The sequence below is a fragment of the Dacryopinax primogenitus genome (assembly GCF_000292625.1).
Source record: "Dacryopinax primogenitus strain DJM-731 SS1 chromosome Unknown DACRYscaffold_14, whole genome shotgun sequence".
Classification (NCBI taxonomy): domain Eukaryota; kingdom Fungi; phylum Basidiomycota; class Dacrymycetes; order Dacrymycetales; family Dacrymycetaceae; genus Dacryopinax; species Dacryopinax primogenitus.
Window position 1 is genome coordinate 953,585 of NW_024467211.1, and position 21,705 is coordinate 975,289.

Sequence of the window (21,705 nt, forward strand, 5' to 3'; positions counted from 1 at the left end):
CTGCCGCAGGCCAATCCGTCCCTATATACATATAGGCTACATAGATAGTCTAATGGAATCAAAGGTGCCTTAAGGCTGCGCAAGGGTTCTGCACTGCCACTCTTGGCGCAAACTCGACACCTGCGAAGGGAAGGTTGGTGTCCTCAGTCGAACATACCTTGTGTTGTGGGAAGATGTTGAGCCTGAAAGGGTTCGCCTGCCCATGGACACGCGCGTGGGAGGAGAGTGAACCTTGTATAAGAGCATGATGGACACGATACCCACTTCTGCACTATCAACGGACTTTCTAACTAACGTACTACCTTGCCTCGCGAAATGGGTCAAGCAATCTCCGAGATCTTCCCTCCAAAGCCTAGATGGCTGCCCGAGAACATGCCGGACATGACGGGCAAGGTCGCTGTCGTCACCGGGGGCAACACCGGTATCGGGAAAGTGACGTGCAAGGTGCGTCTCCTTGCCTCGCACGGTGCATAGCTGACCCGTGTACAGTACCTCCTGCTAAAGAACGCCAAAGTGTACCTCTTCTGTCGGTCCGAGTCCAAAGCCCTCGCCGCCATCGCGGACCTCAAACAACAAACGGGAAAAGAAGCGCTTTTCGTCTCCTGCGACCTGTCCGACCTGTCCGCGATCAAGGCGTGCGCAGAGGAGTTCTTGGCCAAGGAACAGAGACTAGATGTCCTGTTCTGTAATGCGGGGGTGATGATGTGTCCCATGGATATGTTGACGAAGCAGGGGTATGATATGCAGTTCGGGACGAATGTGCTTGGTGCGCTCTTCCTCTCCCTCCTCTGCGAGAGAATGCTAACATCCTGGCAGGTCACGCGTACCTTACGCTACGTCTTCTTCCCCTTCTGCAGACCACAGCCAAATCATTCGGCCAAGCGCGAATAGTGACAACAAGCTCGAATGGACACCTCGGTGCCCCCTCTGGCGGATTCAGCTACGCGACGCTGCGTGACGGTCCTGCGCGCAAGAAGCTCAGCACAACAAGCGCGTATTTCCAGAGCAAGTGGGGAGATGTCGTTTGGTGCAAAGAGCTGGCAAGGAGGTACGGGAAGGATGGGATCGTTTCCACTTCTCTTAATCCAGGTGAGCTCGATGATTCAGGACGAGGGCGGGTACTGATGAGGAACGGGAACAGGAGCGATCAAGTCGGAGTTGCAGAGGTATATGTCTGCGCCGTTGACATGGTTGGTCAAGGCGACGGCGTATGACGCAGATCCGTACGGAGCGATCACCCAGTTGTATGCGGGTACAGCTCCAGAGGCGCAGTCGCTGAATGGCCAAGTATGTTGCTCTCCAGTCCAGGACGTTCAATGCTTACAGATGTGCAGTACCTGATCCCCTGGGCTCGTCCGGCGACGGCAAGAAAAGATACAGAAGACGAAGCAGCAGGCAAAGCGCTCTGGGAATGGATCCAGGAGCAAGTGAAGGATTTCTGAGCGCTCAAGAAGACAACCGAACATGTGATACGACACATCGGTGGGAGGATTGTATATATTTGTCTATTATATTCAATTTGGCCGGACTTTAATACATTAGCTCGGTGTGATCGTCCCACTTTGTCAGCGTATGCTGGCATTATGGAACGTGGCCCGATTTTCTCAAGCTGACCCTGATGTATTATAATGTGCTGGGGAACGTCAAATTCAGGCTGATCTCGACATCGCAACCGAACTTCTTATTGTTGGTACTATAATATCTAGCGCCTCGTCCGAGGAGCAGAGCGGAAGAGCACGATAAGAAGGACGATGTTCTCACTCCTGATGTCTTCCTTTGCGAAATCACGAGAAGAGTAGCACTGCCACACGTCCTTCTTTTACCTCCGCGTGGAGAGCGGAAGCCGCATTCCCCCATCCACACCATCCCCCTGCCAGCAGCCCACGAAACTCGAAAAGCCTCGACGTCCCCTCTCGACCCCTTCTCCTCTTTACACTAATACCACCACCACCACTACCACTACCACCACAGCCTATCACCTACTTAACCCAACGCCCCCAGCCCGCAATCTACAAGTCCCACCTTCATCACGGGAATGAACTCCCTCGAGCCCTCGTACAACTTCAGCGACTTCCCGCTGTCCCATCCTCCCGCACCGCATCTCTCGCCCGTCACCCCGTCCGCACCCCCAACAGGCGCGCCCACCTCTGCCGACCAGCTCCTCAGCACAACAGAACAAGACCACTTTATGTCTTTCCTTTCTGACAACTTTGGGTCTGGATCTGCTTTTCCTGGTGGGGAAAACGTCGCTGCCCAAGGAGTGCAGTATTCGATGCATAGTGGAGAATTTGGGATGCACCCTTATCCTTCTGGGTGGGGTGCCCCGCCACCCGACGCGCCCACAGGTCAAGGGTACACATCTGGAGTGACCCTTCCCCCTCTCCCGCCAAACGCGCCCGCACCTGCCCTTCCCCCAATCTCGAGTCTTACCTCCCTCTCTTCCTCTACCCCCCAGCAACCGATGCACAGGCCCGTACTGTCCAACACCCAAAAGCGGGAGAACCACATTCTCTCCGAACAGCGGAGACGGAACCAAATTCGCCAGTCTTACGCCCTTCTTTCGCTCTTACTTGAAGGACCTGAAGCTGGGCCGGGGAGCAATTCTACCCTCCGAGGAGCGAGCGGTATGACACGGGATATGATCTTTGGCGGGCAGGTGAAGGGGAAGAAGGGACGCGCAAGAGGGGGAGGGAAAAAGCAGGGGAAGGCTGGCACGCTCTTCCGAGCGGTCGAGTATGTGAAGTGGCTCAAGGAGGGGAACGAGCAACTGTTGAAGGACGTGCAGGAGATCAGGGATAGGGTGCAGAGGTGGCAGTATACGGAGAAGCCGCAGTATGTGTATTGATTGCTTGATGCGGGAGGGGCGGTGAGGGGGGCATATATGCGTGCTTGAGGGTCTGTTTAGGACTTATATGCGCGCGCTTCGGTTTAGAATCTCGGTGTACTTATAGATGTCTTTCCTAGAAATACTAATACTGCATTCACACCTGCAGAACTGGTTGCGATGCTTGGCGCAAGTTCGGTCGTGGGTTATCAGTTACCTCGTTTCCTAGCTCTTACTCGCTGGTCTGGATGGTATGCGTCCCTGCTGCCATTACAGTAATTCCTGACGAACATGAAGTGCACCCCATCACGAGAGGTAAAAAAAACGATGTGCCGAGTCTCCGGAGTGACCTCAAACATCTTTCACCTGCTCTTCCAGCCATTCCCACAACGCTTTCCCCAAAGCAAGATCATCCGTATCCGCCCGTGCAGGACCGGCCTCGCCCAAGGGATGAAATACTACACTCGTCAGTCCGGTTTACCACGAGAGTTTGGGGGATATCATACCTGCCCGTTCAGGGACGCTGCCTCGGGTGCGGTGCCCGCATATAGCTGGGTCACTGCTCCTAGAGGGTCGGCGGGGAAGGCGATAAGCCTCGCGAAAATGGGAACGACTGTCAGATGCCTTGCGAGCTCGGCTGCGATCACCCCTGCACTCTCTCTCTCGTCAGTTTCTCCGCTTTTGGGAGAGAAAGATCTGACCTGGATTCAAAGACGTCGAGACGATCCTTTCCGCGCCGTACCTCCGCGCCAGCTCTTTAGCAAATACCACATCCCCCCACTTGGCTTGCATGTATGCGGTCCAGCCGTTCAGTTTCTTCAGTCTTACGGGTCCCTCTTTCAGCGTGGAATAGTCGATCCCCCCCTTAGGGGCATCTAGGTGCCCGTTCGAGCTGAGTGTTACAACTCGTGCGGAACCGAAGGATTTGGCGGTGCTCGTTAGCAGAGGAAGGAGGAGAAACGTCAGGTATGCATGACCTTCGTAATATCAGCATCATGGTTTCGAGCAGCAACTCTCGTGAAAAACCTACCGAGCACCATACACCCAAAAGCCATATCATACCCCTGCTTCGTCACCTCCGCAATAGGAACATGCATGAATCCCGCATTATTAAAGAGTACATCCAGACGTTGTTCTTTCTCTAGGAAGACGCTGGCTGCTGACTTGATAGAATGGAGATCGGCGAGGTCGAACGGGATGAAGTGGGCTTTTTTCCCCGTTTGGGCTTTGAGTTCTGAGATCGCGGCCTGGGCTTTGGCTGCAGAACGGCAGAAGAGGTAGACGGTGCAGTTCTTGAGCAGCAGGTACTAAGCACAGTTCAGCACCACAGGGACAAGGAGGGATTTCGACCTACATACCTTGCACGTCACTTTGCCAATTCCGGTGTTGCCACCGGTGACGATGGCTACCTTTCCGGTCATGTCTGGCATTTCGGCTGGTAGCCATTTCGTCTTTGGCGGGAGGAACTCGGAGAATCGTTGGCCCATAATGTCTCTGCCAGAAAACTGGTGCGCAGTGCAAGGTGTGGGGTGTTGAGGTTGACAGTTCTGAGGAGAGCTCGTCACGGTGAGAGTTGCCCCCCACCGTGAGGTTTATACCAGCCATTCTAAGACCGCGAAGGTTGGATCCTGGCATGCCCATGTTCTCTCCAAATTTCCTTGAAGTTTCCCTCTTGGAAATTACCCCACAGCCACACGTGTTCAACTAAACAAAGATCCGACCTTGTGGGAGAACATGAAGAAGTTGCGATGTTGATTTAGACCCTGAATCCGTCGCTTCCCCAGGAAAGACCCCAGCTTTCCCGCCGGCGTTGTATGGCCGATGTATGACCAAATCCACGCGGAACCCTGCTCGCCCCGCCGGAACCCTTCTTCGTTCCCCGAACATCCCTCTCCGACCCAACACATATTGTCTGCAAAGCTCTCAGCAACAGCGGAATCCCAAATGTCGTGAATCGTCCTTCAAAGCCCTTTCCTTGCTAGAAACTGCAAAGAGAGGAGTCGCGGGCTCACTACATACCCATGGGTTGGAAGAAACCTAGATTCACGTGCTCTCACGTGTCATATTTGGTACAGTATGAAAGACAATATGATATCCGACCTACAAGCAGGAATCCCATCCTTCATCCAAAAGATCGCACGGGAATTCCAATAGCAAGCAACAACGTTAGCGCCTGGCCCGTCCTTTCCCCTTGTCCTTCGTATTGAGCGCCCGGTTCTCGTCCAGACTCCAATCCGCCATCGCAATCCTTTTCCCCGGTACGACCAACTCGTGCTGCCTTGTGAAGAATGGAACTCCACCCGGCTCGTCGTGGTTGAACAGTTTAATCTGACATTCCTTCCCATTCTTCACAGTTACCACCTGGTAGCGTGGCGCATACGTCTCCTCCACCTCAAATATCTCCAGTACCCTCAGATCCCTGTGAGCGTCAATCCCAGCAGTATAGGCCACCTTGGCCCAGACGATCTTGGGTCTCGGAACGGGCGTCCTTATCCAATGCTGGAGTGTCTCGCTCTTGTGGAGCTCCCGTTCCATTCGTTCAAGGCGCAACTGTTGAGCATCCTTGTGTTTGTCAATGTCCGCCACCCCACCGCAACCTGACTTTCCCAAATGTCGCTGCAACGAATCGTATCGCGAGAACCGTCTACCACATATCTTGCAAGTCGGGAAATTCGGTTCGAAGCCGCCAAAAACAAACTTGCTCGTATCGATCGGCTGTCCCCTGATTTCAGCTCGTTCGCGGAGCCTCGTCTCCCACATGAGATGACAGAGTCTATGTCGGTAGAGGTCGTGGAAATGGGATGCGAATACACCACAGGTCAATGTCGGTTCTCCTGGAGGGGACATGCCGCAAAGCATCACGCGCTCTTTCTTCATGATCCCAAGAGGGCCCGTGCCAAGAAGCTCACTACCGTCCTCCAGGATCCGAGGGTCCGTCGAGTCGGTTAAGCCTAATAGATCTTCATCTACTGTGAATTAGAATGCCGGACATGGAAGCGCACTAAATTGCTTACCCCCGAGGTCTGCACGCGGCGGTTCTGGACGAGGCCGGATGGGTCGGATCATCTCAGGTCGCTGGATCTCGTTCGCACCATTTTGTTTCTTCTTCACGTTCACGGCAGTGCGAGACAGCCTAGGTCGAATGAGGTTCGGTGTCCGTAAATCCAGTCCCTGTTCCGTATCATCTTCCACATGGTTGTCGTGCTCAGATCGCGGCTCTTCTATCTCTTCACCTGGAGTTGAATGTGATTCCGATGTTCCTGGTGTAGATGTCGATGTTGAACTTTCTTGACACGCGGAGGGGATACAATATTCTGTAATGACCAGGACCCCTTTTTGGAGGAGTTCAAGAACTTGAGGTTGCGGCTTGAGGTATGAGGGATGCGGTGACCGGTTGCATATTACGGATTCCAGTGAAGGATATGCCATCCGAGGATAGCCACGGCCCAGTAGCACCCCCGGGGTACGGAGTTTTTGTAAATCTGTGTTGAGAGGTTTATCATCAGCGTGGCGATAGAACGACGAAGCCAGGGGTAGTCTGCGTCCGTTAACGCCCTCAAAAATGGGCGCTTGTGTCCAGCCTGTGGGGTGAAATAGCCACCTTCGTTAATATTTATTCCGAACTGTGACAAAATATTGCTTACTTGTGGATGGCAGTTGGGTAACCTCTTCCAGAGGAGGCGATGTACTGCGATCGCCCAAGGGGACAGGTGCCATCCATCCATCAGGACGGAGCAAGCTAGATGATGCGTGATTCCTCGTGATTCCGTGTTTACGGCAGTGTAGCGCATACCTGATTGGTCCCTCCATCCGGCTATTATAATCCAAAGATGATTGACTAGGCCAAGAGAGGAGCAAAAGTGAGAAAGGAGAAACGAGAGAGGATTGATGGAGTGCGTGCGGCGAGCAGGCAGACGACAGGCAGCAAGGTTGGTCGAGCCACTAATCATCGGAAGTCCGGGCGCAACCATGCTGGCCAATGAGAGGAGAGCCCGACCATCGCCTCACGCCGCCGCGCGAACCGTGCGAACCGTTAATTGTTTGGTCTTCCGGTCGGGAGCCTGCCGCCGTGCGTTCCTGTGTGCCGAGGTCCTCGCTGGTGGCATGTGAGGTTCGTTGCTGGACCCCCGAACAAAGGTGAGTGGTGAATGTGCTGAATGTGGTGGGTGGCAGCGGGACTCCATTTTACCCTCGTATTTTTCTCTTTGCCACCGCCATACAGAAGCGCGACAGGGGAGCCTGACCTGTCAAATAAAGTAAATGGCCGACTCCTGTGCCGAGTTGTTACAGGGGGCGTTAAACATGCTCTTTGCACGTGCACCCGGGGTCCCAAAAAGCGGATACGGAGCTACTCCGTGCGCGTGAAGAGGGGTCAAACAGGGGAGACCCATTGTGGAGGCTTCTAAAGTTCTTAGTTCTTCTCGTTGTTAGGGGCGCTAATTCACTCAAAGGAACATTTCAGACATCTGACTCCAGTGAGGTCCGGCGAGACCCTGCAGGGTGATGACAATGGCGAATATATCGCAACAATTGTGGTGTTGGTGAGAATACCATTCGGCAACAACTCCTAGAAAGGAATACGGTAATTAGTAAGAATGGTATGTACGGTACATACATGCAAGTAGTTATACATTGCAGAGTGCGTGATCTCAGCTTACGTTAAACATTCACCCTCTCTTCCAGCTCCATCCAGCGCGCAAGGCCCTCAGTCAACCCCTCCATCCTCTTGCTCGCGTCGCTCCATCTCTTGTTCCATCTCGGCAAGCCTACTAGCCACTCCCAAGTAGAACGTGGCAGGCCGGTACTCGATCTTGTTCCCTGTGAATTCGGCCCAGCGGTATCGCGCCGGGTTCACCCATCCAATAAGGTCTAGGCTGCATGAGGAAGTCAGTATGTTGCAAGTTTGCGACCGATGCATTAAAGGAGAAGGAACAGGAGCGAAACAAGGCCGAGACCCCGAATAACAAAGGGTTAACTCACTGATTCACGTTCCTCACTGTCCCCTCATACTCTCCCCACTTTGCGCTCTCCACACTAACAAGTCCATCATTCTCCCCCTCCTTGCTCATGACAACCGCCCACGGCCACCTGAAGCTATCCACCAAGCCAGGCTCATACGTCGCTCCCCAGCTGAAATACTGCACACCAGGCTTGTCCGGCACTAGACAGTTGAAGGCTGCCATGTGGGTGGTTGTGAGTTGGGAAAAGGCGGTGCCGTCGCCGTCGCTGTAAGGGAGGAGGAGGGACAGGAGGGAGATGATGGTCGGGAGACGATCGGCGCCAATGAGCTCGTGGACGAAGTAGTCGGCGAAGGAGGATCCGCGATGTGGGGTAGACTAGCAGACGAATATTAGTGCACGAGGACGTTGGTTGAAGAATGGGACGTACGATAGTGGTAACACTGAGCACCTCAAACTCGCATTGGAGCTTGCTCGCCAGGTACCTACAGTCCAGCCCACCCATCGAGTGTCCAACCAAATGCACTCTCTTTCCTTTACATTTCTGGGTGATCTTCTCCCTCAGTACTTCGGCCCGCTGGGGGATCCCAGAGGTAGCAGGCACGCGCATGACGTACACCTCGACGCCGTTCGTGCATAGGACGTCGGTAATGCCCCGCCAGTGGTAAATCGGGGGCAGGGAAATCGCACCGAGCGATGCAGGGAGGGGCAAGGAAAGTTCGTCGAATCCCAGTAGCCCGTGGCAGAAGATCATCGGGTAGTGCGGGGTCTTGTCTGCACAGCAATTTAATCAACATCGCCCGCCTCCGATAAACTGCAACACCCACATTTGCTCCTTAGCGCTTCGGCCTCCCTATCCTCTTCTTCCAAAAGTGCTGCCGTCCTGTCCCTCTCCTTCGTTCCAGTCCCGGTCCTCCACCAATCCGCCCACTCCCAGCCACTCTTCACTCCCTCGACTTCCTCCCTAACAGGAGTAGAGTACAACATCCGAAGCTGGTCGATACTCCCTCTCGGCACGACCGGCTGTGGAGGGGGGACGAGTCCCATCCCCGCGCGCGAAAAGAGGGACGTAGAGCGGCGCATGTTGCTCGGCGTGCTGGTGAGGTGTACAGGCTCGAGCGGTTGGAGAGAGAGCGACGCGGTCGGGAGAGTGCTGCGCGTTAGACTGGTGAGCAGCTCGGGGCGGATAGACTGGTATCGGGCATGTAGTGGCGTGTGGGGGTGGTGCGCATGATGTGGGTGGGTGAGCTCGTGTGGTGGTGGAGAGAGAGGGCTGCGCGCAGGTGAGAGGTGCGCTTGTTCCGGTCGGATTATACCATTTGCCCTTGCAGGAGTGGATATATGCACATGCACAGAGGTGTGTATATGCGTCATACTCTCCCCTGGTATCGGCAAGCGAGAAGTTCGCGATGGGGAGGTGGACGGCGAGTGAGAAGGGGAGGGGAACATCTCTTCGCTCAGCGCTTCTTGGAGGTCTTCGCTCGCCCTAGGTGATTCGCGGAGTACGACCGGCTGCTCTCTGATCATCTCGCGTTCTTCACTGCTCTCCCTCCTCCCCCTGTGTCCTTGGCTCGAATTGGATCGCCGCTCTGAAGAACCGGAGAAGCTCCCGCTCTGGCTCAGCCGGCGGGGAGCTCGTGAGGGTGCAGGAAGTACCGCTGCTTGAGGTACGCGTACCGACCCCTTGCGCATAGATCCCATCGTAGAGGGTGGGAAAATCCGAGCCATCCAGTCCTTGAGCGTTGCCTTTTCGGGTAGAGTAGACGATGAAGCGTTTGACGGTAGTTTTGCCTTAGGTTTGGAGGGGCTATACCAGGATAATGAGGCGAGAGAGGACGCCGAACCAGTAGATGAAGAAGGACGAGGAGGATAAGTCGTGTGCTTCGTTACAGGTCCATGCTCCGGAGCTTCTCGTTCTCGGCCCGCCTTGTTCGGGGCTCCGTTTCGCTGACCGTTCCGAGTAATGTTAGACTTGTGTGGTAAAGGCGGAAACTCATCATCATCGATGTTGTCCATTCCTTGTTATGTTGTCCATGCGTATTGAATGCTGAAGTTCTACAAGAAAATTAGGGGAAGAGAGTGAGTTTGCATAGGGGGGAAACGGTCGTGTGAGGGGCTTTTTGGCTGGGGAGAGAGACGGGTGCCCCGATCGGTCACGGTCTAACGTCACCCTATTCGCTTCCGCTTTTCACGTGAAAGACAGAATACAACCTGCCAACATGCACTCTCAAGCAGGGCTTATAAATCGCTGGCCATCTGGACTGACTTGGTTATCAACGTGGATTAGAATGCACAACTCTGACGCGTTCTGACTGCGCAACGGACGTGCCCGCCTCGCGTATACTGTCTCTGGTCCGTTCTGCACACTGTGCCGGACACGTTCAGATCGGCCATTTGATCAACATAATTCTGTCATAACCTCTTTCAAGTATGCGACCAATCAACCGGAATACATGCTTGTGTCAAACGTGTCTGACACAGTGGTAGTCCAGCGGGGTCGTCAACTCGAATCTGCAGTGACTCGGTCCACATAATCCACAACTTCTTGTCCATTCCCTCATCTCGGCCTGCCCTCTCGCGCCCAGGGACCGAAGTCCTACCTACCGTCATCCATCAGTTATCAAAGCAGCGCGCTCATGCCTGGGGCATACCTTCCCGTTCTCCTCAGCAGTCTCTGTTGCCGTGCCATCATAGAGCTAGATCATAGCCCCATTCGGATCCGCAGGATAGGCAACCAGCATGTTCCAACCGCTCGTCAACCAAACCTCTCACACTAGTCGATCAAATTGCCTACGAATATATGCCGAAGCCTATCGGGCCGAATATCATCTAACTTCAGTGCGTATCGGCCCAGACTTCAAAGCTGTCGACACAACGCCCGAGTCTTCATACCGTCGCACAAGTTCCTTGGCAAAGACGATGTTTCCCTGTCCTTATTGAGCGGCGCCTTGTGTAACAGGTTTTCGGTACGCTGTTTGCAGACAATGGATCCTTTTCTGAAACTGTCCGCGGGTGTTTTGACACTTTCTAGATTGCCAATGAGGAAATCCATATCAATTTTATTCGTAAACTGCTTGAGGCATTCGACTGCTGCGTTCGATATTTTTTGAGGAGCAGGATTGCATGCACATTCTGACGTTGTACAGGATAAGATGCTGAAAAGGAGGAGATTCGTGTTAGGAAACTGACTTGGAGTCAGAATACACCTTGCATGTGACCTTTCCGATACCTCAAAACGGCCTCAGCGTCAGTTTCAGCGCGGAAATATCGTAGACCAAGTTAGCCCCATCCTGTCAGTACTAGTATTAAATGCGTCGAGATGGCGCGGTCTGGTGCATCAAATACCAAGTGGGGCACCAAGCAATGGGCGCCGTGCCATGGACTCCATGATGCGTCCCAAATATGAGCGGTGTTAATACGATCACTTTCGGCACCTGCAAAGTCCGACGTCCGTGGGGACGGTCTTGGCAGCAAATGAGTGAGCGGGTCATACATAATATATTGGAGCAAAGGTAAACAAAAACGCATCAGGCTATGGAAAATTCTAGATGCCAGCAGTCACTTCATCAATGTAATCCCAAAGTTTCTTTTCGGCGCCTTCGTTATCGGTGTCTTTTCTGGGAAGCCCTTCGCGTGCCCACGGAATAAAATACTGCAACTCATTGTGTCAGTTCCTTTACGCAGAAGAATTTCGGGAAAAAAATACTGACCTTCCCGTTAGCCGAAGCAGTTTCGGGCGCCGTTCCCGCATACAGCTGGGTCATGGCTCCATTAGGGTCAGCGGGGCTCAAAAGCAATTTCTGCAAGTATCGTCAGCATCTGAGAATTGCGCCGACTTATGACAAAACCATACAAAGAGAATCATTAGCGGTGCTGCCCATTTAGGAATATAGCGTGCGAGTTCTGTATCAATAGCACCAGGGTTCAGGGAAGTTGAAACTACCCCCTGATCGCCGTATCTCCGGGCGAGCTCATTCGAAAATATGACGTTTGCCTTTACCACGCATCAGAAGTTATCCATTACAGTTGAGCTGCGCATCGTACCCACTTAGACTGAAAGTAGGCGGAGGTGCGGGAAAGTTTCTTGTTGCGTTCAGGTCCATCCTTCAACGTTTCCCAGAGGATGCCACTTTTGGGGGCACCGACATGTCCACTAGACGCAAAATCAATACACGGTTGACATGTCGCGAATGACGCGTAGACCGACCCCGAACTTGTGTTGATGACTCGGACCATCCCTCCAGGGGTGGTTTTAGCGGTTTCAAGCAGAGTAGGAATGAGTAGCTTGGTGAAGTAGGCATGTCCTACACCATCTTCAGGAGCTGCGCCAGGAGAGAACGAATGATACGGACCAATGGCATTCGTCCCAAACTGCAGGTCAAACCCCTGCGTTGTCAGCATATCCATGGGGCATGACATCACTCCGCTAGGCGGATATAAGCTGACCGTCTATTGAACCGGTATTGCCATCAACTCACGCGTTATTGTAAAGCATGTGCAGTTCCTTCTCCTTGCTTAGTTTTTGTGTCAGATTTTCGACTTGCTGCTTTCATGAAGGCTTCGTACCTCTGGAATTCGGCTGCAGACGCCTTTACATTCTCAAGATCCGCAAGATCAAGCTTGATGAAGTGGATATCATCTTTCTTCGTGATCGTCTTAAGATCTGCTATTGCTGCTTCCGCCCTTTCAGGGGAACGGGAGGCCATGTACACTTTCGCGTTGTGAAGGAGCAAGTGCTGTGCGAAATGTCAGCCATTCGCCTGGCAAGCGAGAGATTGTAGCAACGTGCCTTGCATGTCGCTTTGCCAATGCCTGTATGGACAAGTCTTAAGGAATTATTCTCACTGCTGCCTTGCCAGATCACGTACCGGTATTCCCTCCCTACATAGAAACCACGTCAGAGAGACGTAGGAGTCGAAATTGAGTCCGTGCGCACCGTGACAATTGCGACCTTCCCACTCAGGTCTGGGATCTGGTCTACAGTCCACTTCGGCTTTGGGGGAAACAACTCCGAGAGTGCTTGACCCATCTCCACGACGTTGCTGCTACGTGTAAGTGGACGGCGTGAATCAAGCAACCGCTGGTGGAATGGATATTATCCTCGGACACGTCACCCATCGTGGTGGTCAGGTTTCCCGGCGCCCGATGCAGGAACATGATTGACGGACAGACAGCAACGAACGACCCTGAAACCCTATCATTGTCTTTTCTTTTCGAAGGCCTAGGCCTAGCCTGAGGGTGTCTCGTAACTGTGGTCGGCATGTTGAACAGCAACATTGGTGTTGTTCTGTCATGCATCAAGCTACACCTCTTCTCTGCCTTACATAACTAGTTTCTTCACCGGTCAGTTTCAACCAGTGCCGCCGAATTTACAGTATTTGCACCTATAGTCCCAATTCCCCAAGTGAAGAAGAGCTCGTCGAGAACGTGGTCGCGCTAGATATCTGCAGTCACTTCATCGATATAATCCCATAACTTCTTTCCCATCCCCTCATCATGGGTGTCTTCTCTGGGAATGCCTTCGCGTGCCAAAGGAATGAAATACTGTTATACTGCGTTAGATCATTGACCTAGAATAAGATATTTGGCAAAATATTGACCTTTCCGTTGGCCGACGCGGTCTCAGGTGCTGTTCCCGCATACAATTGTGTCATGGCTCCATCAGGATCAGCACGGTTCAAAATCAATTTCTGTGTTCCATCAGTTCATGAACATTGGGGCTGTTGATAGAAACACATACGACAAACCCCATCATGGATGCGAACCAGGCGGGAATGTAACGTCCCAATTCCGTGTCGACAAGGCCGGGGTTCAAGGACGTTGAAACTATGCCCTGGTCGCCGTATCTCCTGGCAAGCTCATTGGCAAAGACCACATCTCCCTTGCTCACCCATTAAGAGCCGCCTATGACCCTGACGGAGGAGACGAATAACAACATACCCATTTGGACTGGAAGTACGCGGTGGTACGGGAAAGCTTTTTGTTGCGTTCGGGTCCATCTTTCAACGTTTCCCAAAGGATTCCGCCCTTGAATGCACCGTAATGCCCACTACAACCGCTGTCATTACTAGGAATATCCTGGTGACCACCGAACTCACTTTGAACTGGTGGTGATGACGCGGACCTTCCCTCCGGGGGTGGTTTTAGCCGTCTCGAGTAGAGTAGGGATGAGCAATTTGGTGAAGTACAGAGGTCCTTCACCATTGTCAATATTTGTATAAAACGCTGGGGATACGCACCAATAACATTCGTCCCAAATTGCATATCAAACCCCTGCTTTGTAAGCATATGCATGGGGGTTGACATAACTCCACTACAATCGGAATCAGCAGACCGCCTTCCGAAGGTATTATCCGAGCTCACGCATTGTTGAACAGCATGTGCAGCTCCTTCTCCTTGCTGCATCTTTCCGTCAGCTCCCTAGCCCCGTCCCGCAAAGATGATCGCTACCTCTGGAACTCGGCGGCAGACGCCTTTACATTCTCAAGATCAGCAAGATCAAGCTTGATGAAGTGGATATCATCCTTCTTCGTGATCATCTTGAGGTCTGCGATCGCTGTCTCGGCTCTCTCGGGCGAGCGGGAGGCCATGTACACCTTAGCGTTGTGCAGGAGCAGATACTGATATAGTCTCAGCTATTCGCTCTATAGGTGGGATAAAGCAGTGGCGCACCTTGCATGTCACTTTCCCGATACCTGCATTAACGTCTCATAAGGCTGTTTTCACCTCCGCTCTGCCAGATCACGCACCAGTATTCCCTCCCTGCATAGAAATTGCCTCAGCGCGTTAGATTGAGGTATCACGTCTCTGCGCACCGTGACGATGGCGACTTTCCCGCTCAAGTCGGGGATCTCTTCTACCGTCCACTTCGGGATAGGAGGAAACACCTCCGAAAACATTTGACCCATCTGCGCGAATCAGCTATGTGCAAGTAGATGATGTACTGAAACGACATGGGGCGACCGCTGGTGCAGAGGGTAGTTATCGTCGGACACGTCACCCATGTGGTGCTTCCATTAATCATGATATTTCCTCGAATGTAGAGGAATGTGACCCTGATTGTGGTACTGTTTTATTCTTTTCGAAAGGCGTCCAGTGTGGGGATGTTCAATAGAACCGTCACATGGCATTGTTGAGAAGCCACTGATGTGAAACATTTTGCCAGCAATCAGCTTGCCGTAACTTCTTATAATCCCATAACCGCCTTCCTGCCTCGTGGTCCTCCGTATCTGGTCTGGGCTGCCCTTCCCCAGCTATTGGAATAAAATACTGTACAAGGTAAACACGATGCCTACACGGTCATGAACTGGAGACAAACCTTGCCATGCGCAGATGCAGTCTCCGGTGATGTACCGGCATACAACTGCGTCAACGCCCCATACGGATCCGCATCGAGCAATAGCCAGCCCTGAATCATCTTTGTGCCCATGAAGTTACATCCACTGGACATGACCATACAATAGTACACTTCACGCAGCTGGGCAGATGTCGGAAAAGGTCTGTTCGTACAGCACCTGCGATCGTTCAGCGTGATAACGACAACCTCGACAAACCGACGTACCAGGATTCAACGACATGGATACGATCCCCTTCTCCCCGTACCTCCTCGCAAGCTCTTTCGTGAATACAACATTGCCCTTGCTGGCATTAGCTTCTACAGCCTGCGTTTCATAACAACCCAACATACCCATTTGGACTGGTTGTATGCTAGCATGAACCACATCTTCCTCCGTTTCGGCCCGTCCCGTAGAGTATCGTAATCAATTCCTCCCCACCAGGCACCCATGTGCACCCTTTTCGCCCATCAGCGCGGAGAACGAAACAACGGCAAGTGAGGCGTACTGCGAACTGTCGTTGATGACCCGCACTGAGCCAGGCGGTGACAGCTGTGCGGTTTTCAGCAACACAGGGATGAGGAGCATCGTCAAGTACGCATGGCCTATTACACCGTTGTCAGTTTGGTAGGCGAGGTATGAGCTCCTCAGACGCACCAATGACGTTGGTACCGAATTGCATGTCAAAGCCTTGTTTTGTGAGTTGGGTCATGGGAGGACCCATAACGCCGCTATCAAGTAGAGCTCAATGACCACGCCTCACCCACGAGAGACGTACATACGCGTTATTGAACAACAGGTGCAGCTGGGATTCCTTACTGAGGACTCGTCAGCTTCATGAAGTTAAGCATTGGGGGCAAGCGCACCTCAGGAATTCCTCAGCCCCTGCTTTGACACTTTCCAGATCTGCTAGGTCTACCCGCAAGAACTGCGCTTCTTTCCCTGTCGTTTCCTTCAGCTCTTCGATCGCTGCGAGCGTTTTCTCCCGCGAGCGACAGGCCATGTACACCCGGGCGTTCTTCAGGAGAAGATACTGATATTTCATAAGATATAGATGTCAGAAGCACAAAACAGCATTACCTTTCATGTTACCTTCCCGATCCCGCTGTTGCCGCCCTACTAAGTATCGTCAGTACGAGCACGTCGTTATAGTCGTAGCGTACCGTGACGATCACGACCCTCCCGCTCAGATCCGGGATGTCCTCAGGCATGAATCTACTTTTCGGAGGGAACCCCTCAGTATATGCTTGCGTGAAGATGGCTAGTGCTTGTCCCATCTTGGGGTGCAGACAACGTTCAGAGAAAGTCAAAGTTCACGCGACGATGGACGCGTCGTTCATCACGTCACGTCCCTGTCCTGCATGCTCTAGGCAGTAATCATCTGGTCGCTCAAAGTGCCTTTGCGTGTAGAATTTCCAACTGCGATACACCGAAGAGAACACAGGATATAAACGTAACCAGCCGGGTATAACAATGAATACAATACAAAAGGCCACAGAATTCAAGTTTTGATCACCTTATTCCCCCTCATCCCCACCCCCATCATCCTCCTCATCCTCCATCCCCTCCAGATCCCGAGCAAGGAAATCATCCAGGTCCTCATCATTCTCATCATCAGCCAGATCATGCCCATTATTGGGGTCATCATCGACCATCTGGCTAGCCTGGAGGATCCCCTCGTCCGCCTTGCCAACAAGAGAGCCTTCGTCCCGCCTCTTGCGGCGCTTGGCCGAGTGCTCATCGTCCGACTCCGCGGGGGTCTCAATGTCCTCAGCCCGCCTCCGTTTCCTCCCCCTGGCACGCGCAGCAGCCTCGCTCTCCTCCTCAGGCTCGTCAGGGTAATCCCCGTCCTCGGGCTGGTCATCGTCGTCCCCATCTTCTTCTTCCATCAGATCCTCCAACTCTGCATCCATCTCGTTCCAATCCAACTCTCCGAGATCCACATCCTCTCCCAAATCCTCCTCCCCTTCCCCAGGCTCGTCCCCAGCGCCCATACCATCTTCCCCATCACGCACCCCCACATCCCCGTTCTCCGACGGCGCGTTCTCATGATTCCCATTGATGGTAGGTGGGGAAGGCGAGCGCGTCCCAGCGGCCTCCTCAGGCAGCCCCTCCTTGGCAGGAGAAGCACCCTCCATCCCTTCAAGCGGGTATTCCTCCTCCTTCTTGCGCTCCCAAGCAGCAACAGAATCCATAAACCAATACGGGTTCACGATCTTGCATCCTCTTGCCACCCCCTGGCGGACCTTCTCCGTCCCCCGTTTAGCAGCGACAACGTGGGTGACTTCGCGCGCTACGCGGGTGTAGCAGGCAGCGCCGAACTGGAGTGCTTGACGCCATAGGTCCGTGTTCTGGTGAGGCATGTCGATAGGGATGAGACTGGAGAATACGAGATGGACACCGGAGAGAACCTCGGCTTTCATCTCGGGTATGATCTCCATCACGGACGGCTCCTTGCGTGTGTTCTTGTCGGCGACGTAGAGGTCGTACTGTTGGAAATACCGGCGATGGATCTCTTCCAAGATCTATTATGCGTCAGCAGCCTCCTCACTCGAAACATAGGAATCAACGTACCCTGAGCACCCGCGACAGCTCATGATCATCATTGGTGAGCAGCGCGCGCTCCGTAACCGGTTCCTCCTCCGTTTCCCCAGGGACGGCCGTACTGGTCGGACTCTCCCCTCCAGAGGAGACGTGTCCATTAACCGCCTGTTCTTCCTGGGGTTCCTTCTCCCCCTCCGCCTGGCGCTCCCTGGAGCTGCCTCTAGAGCTGCCCTCCCTGCTCCTAGCTCGCTCGCTCCGCTCCCTAGCCTCCCGTTTCTCAAGTTCTTCCATCAGTTTCTGGAGCGGCCGGCTTTCTCTATCTTTGGCCAGCTTCTCCTCTTGGAGCAACTCCATCGCCGCTTTCTGCTTTTCTTCCTTTTCTGATTCTTCCGCTTCCTCCAGGGCGAGCGCGACGGTGGGGATGAGGTCTGCCGGCTGTTCTTCGTCTGCCAGAGTAGGAGAGGGGGGGACGGTGGTGTTCGTCGGACCAGGACTAGGTGATGAAGAAGGGGTACCATTCTGTGCCAAGGCAGGCAAGAAAGTGGCATTGATATCCCCCACGCTGAAAAAGTCGTACGGTACCACCTTTACCAGGTTCGCACGGCTGAGATCCCATACGTCCGCGCGGTCGTCGATGATCACCGCGCTGCTCGTGTTGCACGGAAAGAGCCGAGTGAGGTTCTTGAATGTCAGACTGCCGGATTCGTCTCGTGAGAGGACCCGGGAGCCGAAGAGATTGCCGAGGGGGTCGATGAGTCGCACTACTTGAGACGCGTACGACCGCGTGCCCATGGTGTAGACGTGCATTTCGTACAGCTCCGATAGGCGACTCAGGAAGGCGTGCAATCCCGGTCTGCATGATGCATGAGCATGCATATACTTGCATTAGGAGAAGACGTACCGAGGTTTGATATAATACGCTGTGTCCTCCCTCTTGGACCTGATGACCTTCCCCCCTCGGCCATTGACGACCTTTCTCTCCTCGCTGAGCCTGAACCTTCCCACATCCCTCAACGCTTCCCAATTCGGGTTCTTCCTCGCGCCCTCCCTGCCCTCCTCCCACGCCCGCCCCTGATCGATCCACTCCCCCACTGTAGGGTCCACAGTAGCCTGTATGATCGTCTGGTCGAGATCGACAACTAGACTGAGCTTCCTGCTCCCCAGCAGGCGGATCTGACTCTCGTGTTCTAACCGAGCGGCCACTTCGGGGGAAACAGTGATCGACGCCGCGTCGTGTACCATGGCGACTGTGGCGCGGGAGGTGTCGCTAAATCCCGTGTAGTCGATACCGGAGACGTCTTTGAGGCAGATGAGGCAGAGCCCGTTCACTTGCTCTTCATGTCTGCATGGCTCAAGGATCTCCACAATCGGTTTCCTGGGTAGCGAATGAGTTTCTTGTTGTACATACGTGAAGAGGCGTGAAGAGGAAAAACGTACGAAGCATCCTTGATGACTTGTCCCTTCCCCACTCTCCACTTGACGACCTCGCCCTCGACGGGACACTCCCAAGCGCCCGTCCTCGTTTCGCCCTTCTTGTTCCCCTCGCCAACCTCGACGCCATGTGATGCATACTCGTAATACAGGATATTCGTTCCCCTCGGGATATGTGATCCCGACGGTGTGAGGATGAGGGTGATACGGATAGGGAACGGGAGGGATGGTGTTGGGTGAACGAGGGTGGGAGTGCGTGGTGCTGCCATTTGTGAAATGAATGGGATTACCGTGTGATGTGTTTTGGTGGGTGTGGATGTTGTTTGGGTAGACGATATGATACGTGTATTGAGCACATCTGTGCAGCTAATTCACAAGCATAAGCCCATGAAAAGGAGTAACCAGTAGTAGACAGTGATAACAAAAGTCAAGCAATAAGGGACCTTTATTGCCGTATTAAAGTAACGCCGGTGCGATTTTTGAGTGGCGCGTTTCCCGGGGGTTTTTCAAAGGGAGTTTTGGGGCACGCGTCGCCATCCCTTTTATACAGCCGACGATATCGCCACTCAAGGGGGCGGCGTGAGACGTGGCAGTGCAGCGGGCCTGAGCGGAAAAACGCAAGGCACGTGAGCAACGGGCAGACGCGGGCTTGCCACGTCAACCATGGGCGCTAGCTTGATCCGCCCTTGACGACCACTAGTACTGACCCCCTCTTGGGCGCTTACTTTGATACCCCAGATGGACGCATAACGTCAGTAACACCGTCATACTATGGTCATCTCCCTTCTGTCCCTACTTCTCCTCCTCGTGCTCATCGTCATCCCCGTCCGGGCATACGCCATCCTCCTCCCAAACAGGCCCAAACCCCGCACAGGCCCATCCAAGCTCGCCGTCTTCCTCGGCTCCGGTCCGTTATCCCTTCCTTCCCCGCTCTTTTTCCCCGCTCACCACGCATAGGTGGACATACCTCCGAGTCACTGCAACTGCTCCGTGCACTCCCTTTCACACGCTACTACCCAAGGCTGTACATTACCTCGTCCCTCGATACCCTCTCCATCCAAAAAGCAACTTCTCTCGAATCCTCCCTCGCACCTTCGCTCCCTCCACATGCGCAGCAACACACCTTTCTAGTCCTACCACGAGCTAGGAGAGTACACCAGCCGTTCTGGGCTACCCCACCTACGGCTATATGGAGCCTCGTTGTAGCTGTGTGGGAGCTGAGCATACGTCCTGCACTGAGAGGGCAGGCATGTTCCGACTTGCTATTGCTTAATGGACCAGGAACATGCGTGCCCCTCCTCGCAGCAGTGTACACAAGCAAAGTACGCTCCTCCTTGCTCATATGTACCACTGCTAACCATCTTGTGCGTTCCGAAGTTCCTGGCACTCCCAGCACCGAGAACGATATACGTCGAGTCCTTCGCCCGCGTCTCCTCTCTGTCGCTCAGTGCAAAACTCGTGCGGCCATTCGTAGACCGGTACGCCTCTCCTCCTGTGTTCCCTGTTAGGTGATAGACTGACTGGCGGGTAGATTTGTAGTTCAGTGGCCGCAAGCGATGGGTAAGGGCAGAGGAGAGTGTAGGGGATGGTTGGTCTGACCAGTGGGGGATGCTGACGCTGTAGAAATAGATAATCGAGCAACTTGGCCCCGTGTCAATCTTGCGTGATGCGCTGGGCTCACTACACAGGCCCAGGACCTCTCTAAGTCTCCGACCGAGGCGACAACGCTACGACAGTTCTCTAATCTTCTCCGGACCAGTTGACGGACGAGTCTTTTCGCCTCACGGGTCGATCTCGCCGGCCGGACCAGTCAGCTTCGAGGATGCCGTATGCTTAGCTTGAACACTACTGGTTTGATTCTGTTTTGTAGTGTGAACAAGAACGACAGCCTCGCTCAACATTGCTACTATGAGTACTCCCTGGTACACGGAGTTAGGCCCCACCCCGCCGGCGCAATCCCCGCACGGCGGCCACGCAATCCGGACATACATACCTGTGCCAGCAGTTCTAGATCGTTATTGTTCATGTAACAGTCCAAGAGTCGACGTCATTACAATCCTATATAGTGAAGCAAATATGAAGAAGCCGGGGGCAAAGCCACGCGCGAAAAGCACGTGGTTCACGTGGCACCACGTGGGAGGAAGGAAGTAAATCCGGACCCTAAGTCCAAAATTCCAAGTGGAACTAAATCTGCTTCCACTGCGGCAGTGCAGGTCCCTAGGAGGCTGAGGGTTACTTAACCCTGGCCCTTATTAAACCCTACCTCTAACCCATATCCCCAAATATTCAACATATAATATATTAAATACATGCATTGCAAGGTATAGCATGCATGAGGTATATTGACTACAGAGCTACATAGACTGAACAAAAGACTTACAACCCCTGGACCTTAACTATATAAAGCACTCACAGAAACAGGACACAGGACATGGGAGACAGGACATGGGACATGGGAGACAGGACATGGGACATGGGACATGGACATGGGAGACAGGACACAGGACATGGGACACAGGACATGGACATGGGACACAGGACACAGGACATGGGACACAGGACATGGACATGTGTTAGGGCAACACAGGCTGACTAAGCCTTTATGACATGGAAG

At 53.5% G+C, this 21,705-nt stretch overlaps 9 protein-coding genes across 9 annotated transcripts; 3 read left to right on the forward strand and 6 right to left on the reverse strand.

Annotated features, from left to right (window-relative positions):
* Positions 1 to 315: 315 nt before the first annotated feature.
* DACRYDRAFT_81777 (NADP-binding protein) lies at positions 316 to 1,547 on the forward strand (the record flags this gene model as incomplete). The annotated part of the gene is made up of 5 exons (XM_040776528.1): positions 316 to 444; positions 490 to 766; positions 817 to 1,089; positions 1,142 to 1,287; positions 1,335 to 1,547. The coding sequence occupies 5 exons, from the start codon at positions 316 to 318 to the stop codon at positions 1,440 to 1,442; spliced, it is 933 nt and encodes a 310-aa protein (XP_040627009.1). The 3' UTR covers positions 1,443 to 1,547.
* Positions 1,548 to 2,035: 488 nt separating this feature from the next.
* On the forward strand, positions 2,036 to 2,976 carry DACRYDRAFT_117684 (uncharacterized protein; the record flags this gene model as incomplete). Its single annotated transcript, XM_040770435.1, has 1 exon — positions 2,036 to 2,976. One exon carries the CDS (start codon positions 2,036 to 2,038, stop codon positions 2,843 to 2,845), a length of 810 nt encoding a protein of 269 aa, XP_040627010.1. The 3' UTR covers positions 2,846 to 2,976.
* A 199-nt stretch (positions 2,977 to 3,175) lies between these two features.
* On the reverse strand, positions 3,176 to 4,311 carry DACRYDRAFT_90138 (NADP-binding protein; the record flags this gene model as incomplete). Its single annotated transcript, XM_040776948.1, has 5 exons — positions 3,176 to 3,287; positions 3,335 to 3,473; positions 3,526 to 3,801; positions 3,855 to 4,131; positions 4,183 to 4,311. The coding sequence occupies 5 exons, from the start codon at positions 4,309 to 4,311 to the stop codon at positions 3,176 to 3,178; spliced, it is 933 nt and encodes a 310-aa protein (XP_040627011.1).
* Positions 4,312 to 4,990: 679 nt separating this feature from the next.
* On the reverse strand, positions 4,991 to 6,541 carry DACRYDRAFT_109535 (uncharacterized protein; the record flags this gene model as incomplete). The annotated part of the gene is made up of 3 exons (XM_040768900.1): positions 4,991 to 5,790; positions 5,839 to 6,405; positions 6,469 to 6,541. 3 exons carry the CDS (start codon positions 6,539 to 6,541, stop codon positions 4,991 to 4,993), a joined length of 1,440 nt encoding a protein of 479 aa, XP_040627012.1.
* A 988-nt stretch (positions 6,542 to 7,529) lies between these two features.
* On the reverse strand, positions 7,530 to 8,536 carry DACRYDRAFT_55352 (alpha/beta-hydrolase; the record flags this gene model as incomplete). The annotated part of the gene is made up of 3 exons (XM_040775318.1): positions 7,530 to 7,698; positions 7,805 to 8,160; positions 8,213 to 8,536. 3 exons carry the CDS (start codon positions 8,534 to 8,536, stop codon positions 7,530 to 7,532), a joined length of 849 nt encoding a protein of 282 aa, XP_040627013.1.
* A 2,733-nt stretch (positions 8,537 to 11,269) lies between these two features.
* DACRYDRAFT_23600 (NADP-binding protein) lies at positions 11,270 to 13,020 on the reverse strand. Its single transcript, XM_040773304.1, has 11 exons — positions 12,719 to 13,020; positions 12,661 to 12,667; positions 12,572 to 12,600; positions 12,349 to 12,518; positions 12,261 to 12,296; positions 12,135 to 12,208; positions 11,990 to 12,086; positions 11,827 to 11,935; positions 11,636 to 11,776; positions 11,493 to 11,582; positions 11,270 to 11,434 (listed from the first exon to the last, which is right to left on the reverse strand). Exons 1-11 carry the CDS (start codon positions 12,809 to 12,811, stop codon positions 11,327 to 11,329), a joined length of 954 nt encoding a protein of 317 aa, XP_040627014.1. The 5' UTR covers positions 12,812 to 13,020; the 3' UTR covers positions 11,270 to 11,326.
* A 164-nt stretch (positions 13,021 to 13,184) lies between these two features.
* DACRYDRAFT_23601 (NADP-binding protein) lies at positions 13,185 to 14,472 on the reverse strand. The gene is made up of 9 exons (XM_040773305.1): positions 14,455 to 14,472; positions 14,233 to 14,402; positions 14,146 to 14,181; positions 14,022 to 14,095; positions 13,881 to 13,977; positions 13,723 to 13,831; positions 13,523 to 13,663; positions 13,383 to 13,472; positions 13,185 to 13,326 (listed from the first exon to the last, which is right to left on the reverse strand). Exons 2-9 carry the CDS (start codon positions 14,370 to 14,372, stop codon positions 13,219 to 13,221), a joined length of 795 nt encoding a protein of 264 aa, XP_040627015.1. The 5' UTR covers positions 14,373 to 14,402; positions 14,455 to 14,472; the 3' UTR covers positions 13,185 to 13,218.
* Positions 14,473 to 16,517: 2,045 nt separating this feature from the next.
* DACRYDRAFT_81791 (uncharacterized protein) lies at positions 16,518 to 19,360 on the reverse strand (the record flags this gene model as incomplete). The annotated part of the gene is made up of 4 exons (XM_040776529.1): positions 16,518 to 17,641; positions 17,691 to 18,513; positions 18,562 to 19,035; positions 19,098 to 19,360. The coding sequence occupies 4 exons, from the start codon at positions 19,358 to 19,360 to the stop codon at positions 16,634 to 16,636; spliced, it is 2,568 nt and encodes an 855-aa protein (XP_040627016.1). The 3' UTR covers positions 16,518 to 16,633.
* Positions 19,361 to 19,850: 490 nt separating this feature from the next.
* Positions 19,851 to 20,739, forward strand: DACRYDRAFT_23602 (Alg14-domain-containing protein). The gene is made up of 4 exons (XM_040773306.1): positions 19,851 to 19,998; positions 20,049 to 20,413; positions 20,469 to 20,569; positions 20,623 to 20,739. The coding sequence occupies exons 1-4, from the start codon at positions 19,863 to 19,865 to the stop codon at positions 20,687 to 20,689; spliced, it is 669 nt and encodes a 222-aa protein (XP_040627017.1). The 5' UTR covers positions 19,851 to 19,862; the 3' UTR covers positions 20,690 to 20,739.
* The last annotated feature ends 966 nt before the right edge of the window (positions 20,740 to 21,705 follow it).

What these genes read in the sequence shown, in the direction of transcription:
- DACRYDRAFT_23600 (XM_040773304.1), bottom strand. Translation starts at nt 12,811, where the DNA reads ATGGGTCAAGCACTCTCGGAGTTGTTTCCCCCAAAGCCGAAGTGGACT. An exon ending in GTCATCAACACAAGTTCGGG is followed by an intron (nt 11,936 to 11,989) that starts GTCGGTCTACGC and finishes TTTTGCGTCTAG; the next exon opens with TGGACATGTCGGTGCCCCCA. An exon ending in CTGCTTCGGCTAACGGGAAG is followed by an intron (nt 11,435 to 11,492) that starts GTCAGTATTTTT and finishes AATGAGTTGCAG; the next exon opens with TATTTTATTCCGTGGGCACG.
- DACRYDRAFT_23601 (XM_040773305.1), bottom strand. Translation starts at nt 14,372, where the DNA reads ATGGCCTCCCGCTCGCCCGAGAGAGCCGAGACAGCGATCGCAGACCTC. An exon ending in CACATGCTGTTCAACAATGC is followed by an intron (nt 14,096 to 14,145) that starts GTGAGCTCGGAT and finishes TTCCGATTGTAG; the next exon opens with TGGAGTTATGTCAACCCCCA. An exon ending in CCGCGTCGGCCAACGGAAAG is followed by an intron (nt 13,327 to 13,382) that starts GTCAATATTTTG and finishes GCAGTATAACAG; the next exon opens with TATTTCATTCCTTTGGCACG.
- DACRYDRAFT_23602 (XM_040773306.1), top strand. Translation starts at nt 19,863, where the DNA reads ATGGTCATCTCCCTTCTGTCCCTACTTCTCCTCCTCGTGCTCATCGTC. An exon ending in CGCCGTCTTCCTCGGCTCCG is followed by an intron (nt 19,999 to 20,048) that starts GTCCGTTATCCC and finishes CACCACGCATAG; the next exon opens with GTGGACATACCTCCGAGTCA. An exon ending in CAGCAGTGTACACAAGCAAA is followed by an intron (nt 20,414 to 20,468) that starts GTACGCTCCTCC and finishes TGCGTTCCGAAG; the next exon opens with TTCCTGGCACTCCCAGCACC.